The 19874-nt window shown below is 39.4% G+C and overlaps 1 protein-coding gene across 1 annotated transcript in view; it reads right to left on the bottom strand.

The window, feature by feature from the left end:
- CDC14A (cell division cycle 14A) overlaps nucleotides 1-19400 on the bottom strand; it is a 108458-nt gene extending 89058 nt beyond the window's left edge. The window contains exons 1-3 of the mRNA XM_081817101.1: nucleotides 19212-19400; nucleotides 13364-13408; nucleotides 5181-5273 (exon numbers count right to left, since the gene is read on the bottom strand). Coding sequence (XP_081673227.1) covers nucleotides 5181-5273; nucleotides 13364-13408; nucleotides 19212-19343 — 270 coding nt within the window. The 5' untranslated portion in view covers nucleotides 19344-19400. The remainder of the gene's footprint in view (nucleotides 1-5180; nucleotides 5274-13363; nucleotides 13409-19211) is intronic.
- Between the last annotated feature and the right edge of the window lie 474 nt (nucleotides 19401-19874).

Below are 19874 nucleotides of genomic sequence, written 5' to 3'. Positions count from 1 at the left end.
TTCTCACACATATTATTTTTCCAATCCTCCAGTATCATGGGCCTGATCCAAATTCTCCTTGATCTCTGTAACATAGTTCTGTGAACTGAAAGCAAGATGGTAACTAGTGAGGATTTGGTCTTTAAGCATGTAGCAAGAACCTAATTAATTCATGCTTACAGTATCTTCAGGCCATCTTCTTCAAACTCATGTCAGAGTACTGTGGTTACTACTATGATCCAAGCATCCTGACCCCCAACTCCAGCACTGCCCTGAGTATTGTCCTGGAAGGCAAACACCTTCCCAACAAAGTTGATCTCTACTTAAAACCTGTGCCCTTCATCTCAAGAAGGGTAATGTCACAGCTTCGGGATAAAGAGATACTTCCTGAGTAGGGACTTCCCTGAAACAGTGCGTATCATCTGTCTGTTCAGGTCACTGTGATCTCCAGTGGCCACATTGTTCTAGCAACCCTGGCTTTAGAATCACCCACAGAGACAGGTTTGTGGATTTCCTACTGAACATGGTGTTCTATATTTTATCTCCTTCTTAATACTCATGACAGTTCTATGAGATAAAACATAAAAAGGCTCTCCCCCACTTAGAGATAAGAAAATAGAAACACAAAAGCTTGTGTGACATACTTAAAGTCCTGATCTAATGGAGAAAACACAGGCAAAGCCGTGACTCTGTACGTGCGTGTTTGGCACAAGACGTCACACTCACAAGCAAGATATGATAGCTGCAGAACAATACGAATGTACCTAATGCTACTGAGCTGTATGCTGAAAGAGGTTAAGACTCATCACAAGGAAAAAAATGTTTTTGTCACTACGTATGCTGACAAATGTTAACTGGACTTATCATGGTGATCATCTTTCAATATATATAAATATTAAATCATTAAATTGTACATCTGAAAGTAATATAATGTTATGTCAATTATACTTCAATTAAAAAAATAATTAAAGGGACTCTTGGGTTCAGTCAGTTAAGCATCTGCCTTCAGCTCAGGTCATGAGCCCAGGGTCCTGGGATCGAATCCCGCATCGGGCTCCCTGCTCAGCGGGGACCCTGCTTCTCCCTCTGCCTGCCACTCCCCCTTCTTGTGCTCTCTCTCTGACAAATAAATAAATAAAGTCCTTAAAAAGTAGATTTAAAAAATTAAATAAGGAAATAAAAAGAAAGAAATGGCAAGACAATAAATTTTATACTGTGTGTATTTTACCACAATTTTAAAAATTGGAAAAAAAATTTCATCCAGAAAAAAGGCAAGGTAGTGATGTGACTTTATATAGTGGGTACTGCCCTTGGACTGTGATCTCTGCTTTGATTCTGCATCTGTAAAGGCCATAGTTGACTCAGTCAAGATCACAACGTTCTGGTAATAAGGAAGATAACACTTTACACTTTATGTCCAATATGATCGTTTTCAGTTTCCCTCTGAAGTTACCTAAAGGAAGTTACCTTCCTTCTTTTTTCCATATTTTGTCTTCGCATTATTCATTCATTGTGTAGATATTTACGGAGCACCTACTATGTGCAGGGCACGGTTCTAAGCTGATGCTCAGCGTTGAAATACTGAAATAGTTCCAAACCAGTTGGTAAGTAACTGCGGTCTGCAGTATCCCATGCCCCTCCACACCGGCCACCTCATCTCTTCCCTGGGACATCCCCCACCCTGGACTTCCCCATGACTCAGCATAACAGGAAGGCTCCATGGTGGCCAGCTTCCAATTCAACTGGTGAATGGCTGGGCCTAACTCCTTGTTAAATGTTTTATCGCCTCCCAGACACAGCAATGAACAGAACAGACAAGATTCCTACCCTCTAGTCTAGGAAAGAGATAATAAACAATAAACACATAAATCAATCAGATAATTTCTAAGAGTAGAATGCTGTAAAGAAAACAAAGCAACAAGGGACTAGAGAGTGGGAGCAGAGTAAAACTTGAAAAGATGTCTCTGAGGAAGTGACATTACAAGGAATCAGGAAGGCAAAGGTTTTAGGTAAAAACACTCCAGGCAGAGAGAACAGAAATATCAAGGCCTTCTGGTGGGAATAAGCTTGAGATTTTCATGGTTAGAAGGCCAGTGTGATGGGGGCATCCTGAGCAAGGAGAACACAGAGGTAGACAGGGCCAGATCAGGGAGGATCTTACTGGCATTGGTAAGGAGTTTGAATTTAACGCCAAGAACAGTGAGCAAGCACTTGACAGATTTGAAACAGGGCCATGAATGATCTAATTTATATTCTTATAAGATTACTCTGAAAATTGTGTGGCAACTGTGATTAAAGAAAAGCAAGACTGTAAAAAGGAAACAATGTACGATGCTCTGGTGATCATCCAGGTGAACAGCGACAATGGCTGGAGCTAGGGGACAACAACAGAAATGGAAAGAAGTATTCTGACTCAATATATGTTTTAGAAGCAGAGCTGACCAAACTTACTGATGAGTATAATATGGGAAGAGGAAATAGGAGTTAATGAAAATGACTATTATTCTTTGCTTCAGCAAGTCACTGATGGTAGTCCATTTACTGAACAGGCAACGACTGTGGCAATAAATAGTTTCGTAGAGAAAAGGAATAAAAAGTTCTGTTTTGCCACAATAAGTGTGAGATATCATTTAGAGACATAATGTGGAGATACAAACACACAGTTGGATATTTGACCTTAATAATAGGAAGATTCCCCCAGAAGATTCCGGCTTACCCAAATAGCAACATTTAATACACGTGTAACTTCACAGAGATGTATATATAATGCACATTACTGACTCTCTTCCTACAAAACTTGTGCCAACAATTAAATGCATACACACAACAACGAAGTAAGGCACCAAATTCTCTTCAAGGAAAGAATATAATTCTTGGTTTTCATTTTTATTAAGTGTGTTAAAAAGCTTTCTGGGAAATGCACTCCCAAAATTGGAAAAGAAAATCAATTAGGAAATAAACGGTACAAGAATAATTACTTTCCATGGCTTCTCTGGACTGTTAACGAGCATGTAAGGCAAGCTCGTGCTGCCCTCAGCACTTCTTCAACCCTGCTGAGACTGCTTTTCCTTCATTTGGTTGCATTAAAGTGGTGGAAACTTCTGCAGCAGATCCAAGCTCAGTGCACCTATTGTGACTGAGCTTCCTTTCAAAACCCTAGAGGTGCCATTGATGAAATAAAGGATGACACCAGAAACGGGAAGGCCGGGCATTAAGAAGGAAAGAGGAGAGAGAAGAGGAGAGGGCGGGGAAGAGAGGAAGGAGAGAGAGAGCAGCAGATGACCTCTTCCTGATGGCAATCCCTTATGACGGAGGACTCCCGGGGAACATGCTCACGCGGCATCACAAAACCCCTCAGGAAAGACACGCTTGCTCACATGGCTTGAATCCAAAGGTTAGTACAGGCTCTCCATATTCTAAACATGGTGGCAATGATCAGTTTCAAATGAGTAATAATTATCAACGCAAAGTGAAAAATAAGCATGCCTGCTTAATTCAGCTTACCAGCACTTCGCTGAACCTTCACGCCAACAGCCAGCTTTTCGTGCACACTTTTAAAATAAAAGCGGTAGTCTGTCTGGCACTACAAATAATCCTCGTATCCTCAGAATTGGAAGGAAACTTAGAGGTCATTATAGCCAACCCTATCAGTTTACAGATAAGGAAACTAAATAAAGCAAAGAGAGATAAAGTGGTTTACCCATCATTCCAGAGCCACTTCAGGATGAAAAAATGTTTTTAGTCATGATTCTTGATATTATACCATGCTGCCTACAGAGTGGGAAAGAAAAGTACCACAAGGGATGGCCCCAGGCTTTATTGGAGCTACATCGGGGGGGAGAAAAGATGGGCAGAGCTGGACATCTCAGCCCTGGAAACAAGGCCCCAGGCTGCAGTCAGGCTGTCGGCCTGCCACTCTTCTCAGCCTACACCCTGCAATATCTGACAGTCATTCCAACGCCACCTCTGGGTTTTTTCCCCCAGAGCTTTTGGTTTGATGTGGCAGAATGTGAGGTATAGTAGCTGGTGCCTCCTTCCGGCAAGATCTTCAGAAGGAGGCCGTTGAAAGGTCACACAGCAGTGTGGTTCCAGGCTTCAGAGAAGCACACCCTCCCCAAGGATGATGGGAAATGATACCTCGCTCCCCTGCCTTTAGACCAGCATATTCCTAAGTGCATATCACACACGTCCCTAAAAAGCTAGTACAGGTTACAGATGAGTTTTGGCCCCGATGGCTTCTGCCTTCCAAGTTTTTGCCCAATCCCAGTATATATAGAAAATTCTAGAAATAGTCGCACCAAAACTCTGCAGCACATTCACGTGGAACTCACATTTACATTTTAGTGCTTACAGAGAACAAAATTTCCAATCAAAATTATTTTGGGAAAGTCTTGTCCAGTTCTTAGGGAAGCTGTAATATATGCAGGCTTTATGTTTGGTTTGCCTACTACAAATACATGTATAGATTAATAAATGGATTGATAAAAATAATAATAATAATAACCCTCCCCCATGCAATCTACGATTTCCTCTTTTGCAGAAGAGGAACACCTCAACAGTCTTTAAAAATCTTCCACTATACTGGGGCACCTGGATGGTTCAGTAGGGTAAGCATCTGACTCTTCCTGATCTCAGGGTTGTGAGATTGAGCCCAGCATGAAGGCTGATTCTCTCTCTCCCAGTCCCACTGCCCCTCCCACCCCTCTCTCTTGCAAAAACAAAAACAAAAACAAAAAACACATCTTCCACTATAGGGGCGCTCGGGTGGCTCAGTCCATTATATGTCCAACTCTTGATCTCAGCTCAGGTCTTGATCTCAGGGTTATAAGTTCAAGCTCCACACTGGGCATGGAGCCTACTTAAAAAAATAAATAAATAAAAATAAATATCTTCCACTATATATTCTTTTCCCTAGAAATATTCTTTCTGGATATTCTTTTTTTAAAAACACCTATACAACTGCCGGATCCAAGCTACCCATTTTGGTTCTAAGATTCTCTCATTAGCTACTAGGAAATAAAATCTGGGAGTTAAACAAGCCCATGGATAGTAGTCCACACTTTCCGTTCCATATCCATTCCCAGGGTGTTAATAATTTTCACCATCTCCCAATTCCACTGAAAAAGTGGCCTGGATTTTATGTGACAGTGTTAGCATTCCATTGGCCTGATTATAGAAAATAATCATGAAAAAGTACTTACAGCATAAGCACCTATCAAAAATGCCGCATTTGCTCTTTTCCGTTGATCAAAACAGGTGTAGTGCACTATTTTCTTTCTTGATAAACTGTATGACTGAAAAGAGGGAATAAAAAGAGTGTAACCATAGAAACAATGTTAAAATATACAGAAGGTAAACATCATCTCAACTTCCAAGATGTGTCACAATCAGTGAAATCTACCAACTTTCAACTTTCATTTCTATGGCATTTGTACATGAGCTTTTGAGGGGTGGAGGGTTACTGGCGTTGACTTTTTGCAGCCCAACCATGATGCCGATTTGACAATAGAACACATATTTCTCTCCAAGCAGGGAGACATGCAATAGGAAAGAATTAAATTATTGGCATCTTTACTAGTGGGAACATTTTTGAAAATTTACTCTAAATATTATATGTAAAGTCTATTCATCTTTTTTCTTTTTTGAATTTTTATTATTTAATATTTATTTATGTATTATTTATTATTATTATTATTAAGTACAGTTTAAGTACAGTTGACATACAATGTTTTATTAGCTTCAGGTGTACAACATAGTGATTCCACAATACTATAGATTAAGTGTAGTTACCGTGTATCACCATACAACATTAGTACAACATTATTGATTACATCAATATGCTGTACTTTGCATCTTCGCGACTTATTTTATAACTGGAAGTTTGTACCTCTTTATCCCTTTCATCTGTTTCATCCATCCCCCCCACACCCCTCCTCTCTGGCAACCACTAGTTCATTCTCTGTATTTACAAGTCTGTTTGTGTTGTTGTTGTTGTTGTTATTTGTTTGTTCATTTGTTTTGTTTTTTAGATTCCACATATAAGTGAAATTATATGGTATTTGTTTTTCTCTGCCTTATTTTACTTAGCATAATACCCTCTAGGTCCATCCATGTTGACACAAATGGCAAGTTCTTTCTTAAGGCTGAGTAATTATTCATCCTTTTTCCTTCCCTAGATACCATACTCCCAAAAAAGTTATCTGTACTTTTCATATTCTACAGTTTATTTTTAAATGTGTCAATCAGTCTATTTAACTCAGAGCACCAATACTCATAATATTAACAGAGCATCAATACTCATATTTTCTTTCTAGAATGTTCTACAAAAAATCCCCTTTCACTTATCTGAAAATAAATGGTTAGTGGGAAAAGATGAACCACCAAAAGGGTGGGATCAGCAGACAGCTTAATACAATACATGGACTCAAACAAACAGTTAGTAAGCACCTGCTATAGGCCATGCAAATGCTGCGTGCTCAAGTATTCAACTAAATCCAAAAATTAGCAACTTGGTATGCTGTATACATGCTAAACATGAAAAGTAAAAAAAGCTGCTAAAATGAAATCAAAGTATTCATCAAACTCAAATAAACATAAAACAATGAGAACACTGATGCAACTAAATGAAATCTGCTCAATTTCCTCATATTCCAAAACAGTTACAGCATTTTGACAAATGGTTTTCAAAATACAGATACATAGGTACCTCTTAATATTTGCCCATAAATTCAAGCTGACTGTAAAAGCAGCTTTTTATACCTTACACACTGACCACAACCCACAGAATACCTGCTTTTACAGCTCCTTTAAAAATGTAAGAGAGCTCAACTACCCTTCTTTGTTCACCTGGCTATTTTCTACAAGGAAAAGAAACTCTTCCAACTCTGAGGTCTATTCCACAGGATACTGCAGTGTTCTGGTTTTGATGTAACCACAGAAAACACAGCAATGAGCCTGCAAACCTTCACCATCCCTTTAGGCATTTCTTTCCTAATCAAGAATCACAGGGGCATCTGGGTGGCTCAGTTGTTAAGCGTCTGCCTTCGGCTCGGGTCATGGTCCGGGGGTCCTGGGATTGAGCCCCACATTGGGCTCCCTGCTCCACGGGAAGCCTGTTTCTCCCTCTCCCTCTCCCCCTACTTGTGTTCCCTCTCTTGCTGTGTCTCTCTCTGTCAAATAAATAAATAAAATCTTAAAAAAAAAAAGAATCACGGATTCTGAAAATGGCATTGCTCTTTTAAACTGAACTTCAAAAAGTAACGGTTTGCCTCAAAGTGGGTCTCATTACTGAAGTCCTCATTTCCAGACTTATGAAAATACCCCTATGAAATAAAGCTTTAAAAATACATTTTATTAAATTCAGTTCAGTCAACACACTGAAGTTATCTAAAGACGTCAAGGTCACTATCAATCATGCTGACACCTGTCTCCTTGCTTCCTCAATTTGTCGTTGTTTTCTTTCTAAGATTTATTTATTTATTTTTGAGAGAGAGAAAGACAGCACACAAGCGGGGTGGGGGGGGTGAGGGGGCAGAGGGAGAGAGAAAGAGGAAGAGAAGCAGACCCACCCCTGAGCATGGAGCCCCATGTGGGGCTCAATTTCATGACCCTGAGATCATGACCTGAGCCGAAATCAAGAGTCAACATTTAGGGGCACCTGGGTGGCTCAGTTGGATGAGCATCTGACTCTTGGTTTTGGCTCAGGTCATGATCTCAGGGTTGTGAGACTGAGCCCCACAAAGGGCTCCATGCTCAGTGGGGAGTCTGCTTGAGATCTCTCCCTCTGTCTCCCTCTGCCCCTTCCCCCACTCATTCCCTCTTTCTCCCTCTCTCTCTCTCAAATAAATAAATAAATCTTTTTAAAAAAAAGGGTCGGATGTTTAACCGACTGAGCCACCCAGGCGCCCCTGCTTCCTCAATTTGAAACCATTGTCTGCAGGACATTTCCTTTTGTTTTTATTATTTGTTTGTTGGTTTGTCTGTTGGCTTGTTCTTGCCATTTATTGTTCTCCATCAATAAGTTAGTTTTGATTTACCGAAAGGAGAGTCAAGGCCCTTAAAACTTAAGCAGATTTTTAGGTGTCTGATCCCAAACCTAAAGACTGCCTTCCAGAGGCCGGGCCCCTGCAAACATGAGTCAGGCTGAGCATAAGGACTCAGCTCTTCCGTCTCCCGGCCTCTCACTAATTACATTTCCTGGTTCCCTAAAACACCTGTGGGGAAGAAAATATCCACAACTGATCTGGAGTTTGGATTGTCTGTTTTAATGCCCTTTTCCACTAAGAATTTAGATTTCACAACAAACTATTGCTATCATTTAATAATGTGGAATTAAATTTATTTTACAAATCCATTCACCAAAAGGGACAAACTCATAAGGCTTGCTTTTATCACCAATAGTCTTTTTGGTTGTTTTCAAACGTTTTGCATTTCCTTGGTTTTTGTTTTTTCACTCTTCTTTGAAAGTATATGGGATATACTTTAGTATATGTTGCAGAGACCATCCTGCAACAGAAACCATGAAGCTACAGGATGAAATTCGAGTAGAAACTTTCTTTTCACTATAAACCCATAAATTTTTTAAAGTAAATATAATACAAATTAAACTATTAAGGACTTTAGAAGAATTTTTAAACTTTACAAGCTTTCAGAAATTACATCAGATAAAGAATATTCTCGTAAAATACACCTACAAATTTTAACTATTTTAAAATATCTCCTATTGGAAGCTGCCTATAGATGGAAACAATTTTTTTAACATCCATTACCATACATAATGACAAAATTTTTTTCTTGTGATAAGAACCTTTAAAATTTACTCTCTTGACAACTTTCAAATATATAATATAGTATTATTAACTATGGTCACCATGGTGTACATTACAATAACTGACTTTTTAACTACAGCTTTCTAATTTTTAGGAAAATTTTTTAAGCTCCTAGCATTTACCTTACATAAATGTTTTCGGAATGCCATTGTTTTTCTCAGTTAAGTCTCAAAAGCATTACAGTCAAGAAATCATCTGCCTAGTGAAATTTGGCCAATGTCTCCCAGGTCAGATCACAAAGTTTGAGTTCTCACTCAAGGAATCAAAACTAATTCACAATAAATGAGAACAGAGAAAACTCTTAAATCTTACTGGCCTTGCCCTAATTTCCTTCCTGGTCACAGCCAGGCCTTCCTCTCATAGGTCACCTTGCCCCAGGCTTACACCAGTAATGCTATTGTAACATAGCAGATATTCTGGTACTGGAATGAAAAATTTCAAGGATGAGGCACCTGGCTGGCTCAGTCGGTAGAGCATGCAACTCTTAATAGGGGTTATGAGTTCAAACTCCACATTGGGTGTAGAGATTACTTAAAAATTAAAAAAAAAAAAGTTTTAAAAAACGACCTACTACATACTAAAGCATTCCAGAAGAAACAATACAATCCACTGGAGACACCAATGACTCAAGTCCTTTTAGAGAAACATCCTTGAAGAAAGAACTTCAAGATCTTTCTTGGAGGAACTTACCATGGAGGAAGAGAAAGGCACAGTCTGTAGACAAGAGGACTCTAATTTATGAATGAGCCCAGTAGATATTTTCTCAGATTCTGCCCTAATACCAAGAAAACTTCATGCCTCCAAACTGAACTGTGTCTTCCTTACTTTGGCCCAATTCCTCTGTGGTTGGGTATGCTGACCAGGCCCTTCAAGGAGAGCACTTGTAGGGGCGCCTGGGTGGCTCAGTCGTTAAGCGTCTGCCTTCGGCTCAGGTCATGATCCCAGGGTCCTGGGATCGAGCCCCACGTCTGGCTCCCTGCTCAGTGGGGAGCCCGCTTGTCCCTTTTCCCTCTGCCACTCTCCCTGCTTGTTCTCCCTCTCTCTCTCCTCTCTCAAATAAATAAATAAAATCTTAAAAAAAAAAAAAAAAAAAGGAGAGCACTTGCAAAGTTAGACCATCACCTCTGGCTTCAATGAGCTATCTGCTCTATTACAGACGGTTTTTGCTTTACATGAGAAGTTCAGAGATTACAAAAACACTGTATGATAACAAAGTAAAGTTAGAAGCTGGTAAAACAAATGAATGTAGTCTTAAATATAAAGGGGAGGATGTCACAGAAGGAATACTAAGACCTCTGAACTATTTGCCTGCTCTGTAGCAAGCCTGCACATGACCAATTACAAATGATAACCTGTAGCCCCTATTCACATGTATTTTAGATTTCTATCTAGAAACTACAGTATATAGCCTTCCGAACCGTCTTAACCTAAGTGGACGTAGCCAGCCCTCTATAATAATGACAGCTAACATTTATTGCTACATTCCATCATTTCCGAAAGCATAGAAATAGTACCAAAGGGGTCCAATTTGACCAGACACAGTGTGACTCCCAAACCAGAGGTCCTGGGCAAGGCTTAAGAATAATGAGAATTCTGTGTCTCTCTTTTACCAAGAGAACAAAAGCTAGGAGCCAGAGAGGGCCTGGCTTATCACACTAGGTCAGTATCTCCTATGTAAGATCCCAGACAGTTGAGTTCTCTCAGCAAGTATGGTAGATGGAAGAAATCCAGAACTCTCTCACTGAGTTTGATAGTTCGTGTAAATCTCAATTATAAGGCCACAACAAGTTTCATGGTTCAAAATTTAAATAATTCTCAGGCCAACAGGGGCACCTGGCTGGCTCAGTCAGTGGAGCATGCGACTCTTGGTATTGGGGTTGTGGGTTCAAGCCCCATGCTGGATGTAGAGATTACTTAAAAATAGAAATCTTAAGGGGCACTGGGGTGCCTGGGTGGCTCAGTCGTTAAGCATCTGCCTTCGGCTCAGGTCATGATCCCAGGGTCCTGGGATCTAGCCCCGCATCGGGCTCCCTGCTCTAAGGAAAGCCTGCTTCTCCCTCTCCCACTCCCCCTGCTTGTGTTCCCTCTCTCGCTGTGTCCCTCTCTGTCAAATAAATAAATAAAACCTTAAAAAAAAAATACAAAAACAGAAATCTTAAGAAAAAAGAAATAAACATGCATTTAAAAAAAAGAATTTGTTGAATTAGTCAATATTACTAAAACTTTTCAGAAATAAAAACAAATATCAATCTAAATTATATTTTATTATTATATTTCATCCTGCTAACAGGCTGGTTCAGGGTAACCTAGAGGGCTTATTAAAATACAGATTGCTTTAAGGATGTACTGTATGATGAGTAACACAACATAATAAAAAAAAAAAAACAGATTGCTGGGCCCAAGAATTTTATTTTTAACAAGTTCCTCAGTAATTCTGATGTTGCTGGTCCAGGGACAGTGCACTGTCCTATCCGCTATGCTACATAAAAATGTGACTGATCATCCCCTGGAAATGTTTTACATGGCTCCTAAAACACTGTCCATTTGGTCAAGTAGCCCCAAAAGACATATTTAAATTATCTTAGGAACTCCAAATCATTCCATAAGCCTTTAAAAGATTTTATTTATTTATTTGTCAGAGAGAGACAGAGAGACAGAGAGAGGGAGCGCACGCACACACATGAGCTGGGGGGGGTGGGAGGGGTAGAGGCAGAGGGAGAAGCAGGCTCCCCGCTGAGCAGGGAGCCGCCGCAGGACTCGATCCCAGGGATCATGACCAGAGCCTAAGGCAGACGCTTAACCGACTGAGCCACCCAGGCGCCCCTCCATATGCCTTTTAAAAGCATGTTATAAAAAACACATTTCCCCAGATTCCTCAGAAAACTGTATCACAATTTGTAAATTCTTGCATTCCAGATGATAACACCTTAGGAAAAGTTCCTTTAATGATTCAGTAACTGAGCTGCCTTAAATGGCATTATTCCAGAGGTTCAAAGTTCAGATGCCCTCAGGGGCCAAGAATTTGAAGTAGGTAAGTTGGTAAACTAGAAAAGCATGCCCTATCCTAAGAAGACTTAGCTTCAACCTCCTACTCCCATGTAGGAATCTGGGCCCATAATCGCATACTTTAATATTTAAGAGAAGCCAAAAATCCAGAATTAAGTGGAAATTTTCGTAAATTATATATGTTAACCATGACTTCAAAATTTTTAAACAGCATTCATGCCCAAGAAAACATTACAAAACTGAATGCAGCCCATAGGCAACCAGTTCGCCAAATCTGTGTGCCGGGATACTGTGGCTGAAGAAAGTTCTATTGGTTTTATCGGCATGAATTGAGCAGCTGCTATGTGTCAAAGACAGTGCTGAACGATGCAGTAACAAGGGAGCAGAACCTCATTCTCTAGCCTCATAAGCATTCACAGTCTAATGAATATTTGATGATAACCAAGGGGGAAATATTGACCAAGGCTTATTACAAACAAAAGAGAACAACTACCTAAGGATGCATTCATAGCAGAGCAAGGACCAACAGAATGATCTTAATTACAGGTACAGTAATTATTTCCTTTAACAAGGTAAAAAATAATAGATAAAAGATAGAATATAGTACTGAATATCCACCAATTAATATAATCAAACCTATAGAAATTTCCAGAGCTGGATTGCTTACCTGAGAGTCAGAGTTTTACCACTGTTATGTAAATCATGACAAGTGTGCAATCTAGCATATAAACGTTTAATGGTACTTGTAAACCAAAGTATGACGGCGGCTATGAGAGAACAATACAAATTAAGATGAGGGTATTGACCCCAGTCAGACATTTTCTATCTCATAAAAGAACACTATGTGAAAGGTTGCATTCTGGAGGGCTCACTCTTGGAGAAAAACATGCCACGGCAACTCAGAGAGAGAAAATGTCGACATGCTACACAAATCACAAATAGCCCAGGCTATCCTCGGATGGTGGTGACATATACAAATCATGCACTTGCTCAGCTTAGGGCAGGAGACCACAAACTACTCAACCATTCAAAAACAAAAGGTGGCGCCAGGCGGTGTAATTAAGCTCAAAGCCAAAACACGCTCGCGCGCGCGCACACACACACACACACAAAAGAGTAAATGCATAATTTAGAAAAACAGATTTTTAAGCAGCCTTTTAGTAAAGTTGTTTGCCCTGCTTAAAAGTAAAATCTTCAAGTCATTTGGTTGGAACACCATGTTTAATTAAACTGTGTGAATCAGCCTGATTGAGCTAAGGAAGACATTAGTGCAGGCTGGACAATATGTTCTTTAATAAAAAAAAGAGAGAGAGAGAGAGCCCATGCACTTCCCTAAACAAGCAAGCTCAGCCAGTGATGGTGCTCATATTAAGTAGATTATGGCACGGGGGCTGTGGTGATCAAGGCATCATTCTCTTACAGGTGACTAGGCTAGCCCAGTAATGGCCACAGCAATCAGCATCTCCAAAGCAATCAGTTGTCATCTCATTGCAAAAGCGAGAAAATGAACAGGTCTTCCTGTCAGCAGCCATGACCTCTACATGTTTTACCTCCAACTTTCCCAGGAAAGGGATATTCTTGAAAACTTTCTTTGGCTGTACAAAACAAAATATGGTTTATGTTTTTATTTTGAGCTAAAACAAAGTAGGTCGAGTAGTTTCTTTAAAAAGAAAAAGGTGTCTCTGTATGGTCTGCTTTATTTCAAACCCAATATGTTTCATTAATGAAATGGCACATTTGATCAGAGCAGAAGTCAACATGTCAGAAAAAAGTTGCTCATAAAGATTATTTGACCATGATGATAATTTGGTTGATGGCATTTGGGGATTCTCCATTAAAGGGGTTCTTCTTGCCTGAGGATTTCTAAATGGGCATCAGGAAGGACTCCGTGCCTTGCAAATTCTATGTCCACTCACTCCCATGTGAATTAACACTGCTTTAGAACCCCTGATACCTCTTTAAACTACATGAACTGTATCCAAAATGTAACTTGCTTTTCCTCCCCCCAAAGCCCATGAATCTGAAACAGAAGGTAACCTCATGAAGAAATCTCAACATATTTTTGTAGTTATAAAAAGAGGGTGGTCCTGTCATTGTATCAAAAGAATTCTTGTGTACAATCACCCGATACCATGGCAGGTGCCTGGTTAGCAGATAGGATTGCTGCACTGATTCATTCAACAACAAGGACAGTCCCCGAGCCCCCACCATCTGCCAGGTACTTTCAGTGCTTTAATACAATCGTCCATTTCACCAGGCCCACCCCCTCCTTTTCCTTTTACCCTGAAATGGCTATGTGGGATGTTTTGTACATTTAAAATTACACTTGTGTCAATATTCTTTTAAACCTTTTAAAAGCAGTCCTCAAGATTACTGTAATTGTCCTGTTGAATCATAAAAGCAGTATTAAAAAGAAATCACTGCCCTAGAAAATGTCCCCTTTTTCCAGTGATGCTCTTAGATTTTTTCTTTCACAGACTGAGGTTTTCATTTTCTCAGAGGAAAAGTGAAATCAACAGTTAAAACTGTATTGACCATTGGGGCACTTGGGTGGCTCAGTCGGTTAAGCATCTGCCTTCGGCTCAGGTCATGATCTCAGGGTGCTGGGATCAAGCCCCATATCTGACTCCCTGCTCAGCGGGGAGTCTGCTTCTCCCCCTCCCGCTCCCCCTTCTTGTGCTCGCTCGCTCTCTCTCTCTGTCAAATAAATAAAATCTTAAAAAAAAAAAAACTGTATTGACCATTTTAGGAAAAACTAGTTCAATCATGTTTATGAAACTTTCCTATTATTGTATCAGTCATTGAAAGATTTTCTTACATGACTAAATTTGAAGAAGGTATTGTTTTTTAAAATTCAGTCATGTTTATAAAACTTTCCTATTATTGTATCAGTCATTGAAAGATTTTCTTACATGACTAAATTTGAAGAAGGTATTGTTTTTTAAAATATCACTATGTTGTTAGAATGGTCTTCCCTTTTAGAAGACTGTATATTCTAACCCAGTGTTTTTACCATTGTCTGTGGCAAGAATCCCTTTAAGAACTGTTTTAAAAGTTATGCATCTTCTCAGAGGAAAATGTAAATACACATAAAATTTTATATATAATTTCAGGGGTTTATGGAACTCTTAAAATACCAAATTACTGAATTCTGGTCTAGCCTATCAATCACTGATGGCATTTTACATTAAACAACATACACAGTTTTACCAATTGTTCTTAGTTCAATAAATCTTCCTTCTTTGGACTGCTTAGCTCATTACAGTAACTACTGACCAGAAATTGCAAACTACAACCTATCACTGCACAACAATTAGTGCTTACACTTTTTAAAATATAGTTTAAATTTTAAAATATAGGTTTTTTTGTTGATGGTAGTGATTTCCACTTTTGGTTTTTGTTTTGTGGATTTTTTTTAAGATTTTATTTATTTATTCAAGGGAGAGAGCGAGAGACAGAGCATGAGCTGAGGGGAAGGGGCAGAGGAAGAGGGAGAAGCAGATACCTCGCTGAGCAAGGAGCCCAACATGACCTGAGCCAAAGGCAAACCCTTAGCCGACTGGGCCACTCAGGCACCCCTACTTTTGGTTTTTGAATCTAAGTACATGTTTGATGGATAATTTTCCATTCTAATCAACATAATTAAAATGAAAGTCACTGGGAATAGAATGTATATTGACACACAAAAAATAGCAATAAATCACCACCTCAAATCATCAACTTGAAAAAAATACCTTTTGATAATATAAAAATAAAAAATGTAGAATGCACTGCAAAATATTACCTATCTATATAAAGTATCAAATAAAGAAGAAGAAAAAAACATAAAAGCTTTATTGGAAGAAATAAAAATTGCCAAAGTAGAAAATAAGACATGCCTAAAAGAGCTAGGAAACCACACAGGAGAAATATTCCAAGAAGTTGTAATCGGTTAAAAGAGTGGCAAATTATTCAGAGAAGTAGAGTTTGATGACCAAGTAAACACCATCAGATCTGGTGTTTAAGATGTCACCAGAGCGGGGCACCTGGGTGGCTCAGTCAGTTAAGCATCTGCTCAGATCGTGGTCTTGGGGTCCTGGGATTGAGCCCCACACGAGGCTCCCTGCTCAGCAGGGAGTCCGCTTCTCCCTCTGCCCCTCCCCCCGGCTGGTGTGCACTCTCTCTCTCTCTCTCTCAAATAAATAAAATCTTTTTTTAAAAAATGTCACCAGAGCAGTTTCAGCAGGGTAAGTAAGGCAAAAGTGAGACAGCAAAGGATTAAGAAATCAGTGCGTAGTGAGGATGTAAACAGTGAGGGCAGAGTATCCTGAAATCTCCAGAGGCAAAAGGCTAAAAGGGGACCTGTAAGTCAAGGAGATCATGAAGTCAAGGGGATCACGATAAGATCGACAGAAGTTTCTGTGGGTCTGGTGACCCTGTGCTGGGCACTGGGGACCCAGAATTATATGTCACATCTCCATCTCCTAGGAGCGTCTAGTCTAGTGAGAGAGAGCAATGCTAACCTAACAGGTAATTATAATTCTTCAATAATAGAGATCTGCACAGAGAATTCTGGGAAAACAGGAGGCACCTCCCACCTTCTTCCGTAGCGCAAGGAGATGCCTCCTAGAAGGCGTAAAGGAGTGATCAAACCAGAGAAAAGGGGCACTCAAGTCAGACTGGACGTCAGGCCATTGCGTGGAGCAACTGGTGTGGCTCAGGGTAAAGTGCACAGCTGGGAGTCGAAGGGGTACTGCGATATGCAGTAAATCAGTAAGTTCGCGCATGAAATCATCCACCGGGAAAGACGCCAAGGGCGGCAGCTGTCAAGGCAAGCAAGACAAAAGGCATGGAAGCAAGGTGCCCAAAGGTCTCACCAAGATGAGTGAACACGGGCTGCAGACGAGAAACACCAACAGGGAGCCTAAGAAAATACGGAGCCTGAGGGCCTGGAGATTACATGAAGGTGAGGGAGACAGAATATGGGAGGTACGGAACGAGAAGGTTCCATTCAAAGCAGAAAAGCCTGGAGTCTGGGTTCCTAGAAGAAAAGCAGCCGGAGTCACTGGAGCAAACGAGGCGGAGGAGTCTCGAGACCACTATGGGACAACAAGGTGAAGTCAGCTGGGGCAGTATTGTGAGCACGCCTGGAAAGATTATAAACCACAGAGGCTCGGCTAGCAACGAAGGTGGAGAGGAGCAGGAATAAGTCGAGAGCCTTGAAATCGAGCCCCCACTTTCCCTTGCAGCCTTGGCCAAGTCACCTGACTCTCCTGGGTCTCCCTTTTTGCACCGATAAAATTAATTGGCTGGACTAAATGGTCATTTCCATTCCTAAAATTATATCGGACAGCTTTTGAATATGGAAATAATAGCTAGGGGGGCTGAGAAGGCGTTCATAAACTGGGTTGAAAAACTCTTATTGTTATTTCTTACCCAAAGTCATAAATGTTCCATTAGTAACTTTCTTCGCCATAAGACATTAAAATTTGCAAAGACTTTTTACATATATTTTCTAATATAATCCTAACCGCCCCTCTGTGGGAGCTCTGTAACCCCTATGTTATAGCTAAAGAAACAGATTCCACAAGGCTGAAGCAATTGTAGCTTTGGATTGGTAGTCAGTCTTTTTCTTCTAACATAGAGATTGTACTTGGATGCTTCAAAATAATCCATGGCTTATTAACATTTGGGTTTTAACATTCATTCCTTCAGCAAGTAACAGGGTACCACTAGCCGTATTAAAGCTAAAAAGGTCCTTCTAGGAATCCATCAGATTACCTGATCACTGAAATGAAACAAGGGATTGCTGAACTCTATTAAACTTTCATATAATGTTGAAAGAAAGCTTTGTAAATGAAAACAAATCGAAACAAGTCCATGTATACACTTACTTATAGGGTTTGGTATCGAACATGGTAGAAAAATAGCCTTACTCAAGCCATCTACTCTTACGTGACTGCTATAAGAACACTAAGTCAGGCCAAAAATTTTATTTTCAAAATAATGATTCTCTTCTCTTCAATCTTCTAAATAATAGTCAGGTTGCAAATTGTTAATTATAATACCCAGTTCATACCAACTACATACTAACAGGACTAATCAAGAAAGCAAAAAAAATTCCTAGGTCCTCAAAAGGAAGAAATAAGCCTCAATTATTTATGAACTCTCCTTTCCTTGTTAATTCACCCACTAAAAAGTCATTTTATATTTTTATATTTAAATCCTTTTAAGGATATTATTTGCTTCCTTGGTGATTACAAAAGTTTCAAGTTTATTTTCTAAACTACAGGCAGTAGCTTCTTTTCTGCAAAATGTAGATCAGTTCAGTTAAAGGCATTTATATACATATTTTCAAGTCAGCTAATACTTTACAAATTAAGTCTTTAAACAGTTGATTACAACAGATCTTATGTTATACAATGATTAACTAAAAAAAATATTTCTTTGGCATTCATTCCTGACCATTTAGCATTTTCAGATCAGTGGCAAAAATCTGTGAATTCAAAAATTCACAACATATTTTACAGGAAATTCTCCACCATCCACTGTCTTTCTACCTAAGTTCAATAAAAATCAATCGATTCAAAAGATGATCACCAAGCAGCTAATCTGTACAAGGCATAGTACTATGACACACCAGTAACATTTTAACCAGCAGAAAGAATAAACAACCTGAGCATTGTAATTTAGCAGTCATCTTTAACAGCATGCTGTGTAGTATTTGACCTTCCAAACTGAAACATTACATTTAAGATCCTCATTTAGAAAATTGGAAGAAAAATAGAAATATTTCTTTCTATGTGGTGAAATAAATTTACCAAAACCAGGAGTATACATATTGCTTTTCTTCATATATGTTTAGAGTTTAAGAGAAAAAAAATGTAAAATCAAAAATATAGATGAATACTGAATGTATGACCCAAATTCTGTCATAACAGGTAAAGTCCCTCTTGTATCACTACTAGTTCATCAATCTCACTTGGCTGTTAACTCTACAAAGATGACCTTCAAGAAATACATAAAAATTTCTATCTTGATCAGACAGGAAAAGCTCCAGAGCTCCTGCCATGCAGTGATGAGCCCCTTCATCACCTGGTTTCAGAAAAATCATCCTAGGAAGGAATTTGATAGACTCATTAAACAACAACCTGAAAGGATTTGTGCTTTCTTTCTTAGATCACTATTCCAATGACTTCATTCCAGCTCACATTTCAATTCATCCTGAAAAATGAGAGGTTAACATGTCCTTTATGGAATACTCAGGTGGATCAGTTTCAACTTCTGGGTGAACCACTCATATAAATATCCAAAGATCAAGATTACCTAACTAAATGGTGTGTGCACAGCAATCCCAGTGGTCAGATTTCAAAGTTCCAGTTTTTAATACCAAAATATAAACATCACCATAATACTCACTTTCAGCTTCTTGTTTAGTTTACAGCAGTATCTGTACACCATTGCCAAGTTCAGAGGTCCAAAATCTGCATAAAAACTGAGATTGTTTAAAAAAAAAAGTATATTTAGTAGAAATATAGTTTTCAGTAACATCAATGCTCATTTTTATTTTCATTAAAATTGCAAACAAATTTTAGTTATTGTCAAGAATAAGGGTCAATATATATAGAATCCAAATAACTAATGGTTTTACCCTCCTGAGGATCACCAATTACTATAACCAGTCTCTGGTCTCTTAACAGGGAACTGTTTGGACAGCTCCGAGTTCTACCTCCTTCTATCTCCCTGCCAGGACATTCAGAAAAAGGACTAAAAAGCAGGCAACAAAAGAAGCAACAAGAACATAACATGTTCACTTCCTACTTTTATTTATCATCTACTCAGTTACCAATTCTAACTATTCCCCTCAAACAGCGCTCTCAGTTCTCAAGGATCTTCAATCTAGTGGTCTTCTTTCAGTTTTCTTCTCCTTGAACTTTCTGCATCATGTGACACACTGGCCCTTCTCCCTCTCCCCACCCCAGATGTCTCCAGGCTACAGTCAGCAGTCTGCAGCTCTCTCATACCCACTATCATGAATTTCACTGATAACCCTATGGAAGAGAGATTAGATGGCTTCCACAC

Source organism: Leptonychotes weddellii, chromosome 4 (genome assembly GCF_054177405.1).
Source record: "Leptonychotes weddellii isolate Sample4059 chromosome 4, ASM5417740v2, whole genome shotgun sequence".
Lineage (NCBI taxonomy): Eukaryota > Metazoa > Chordata > Mammalia > Carnivora > Phocidae > Leptonychotes > Leptonychotes weddellii.
This window is presented reverse-complemented; position numbering and strand designations above follow the sequence as displayed.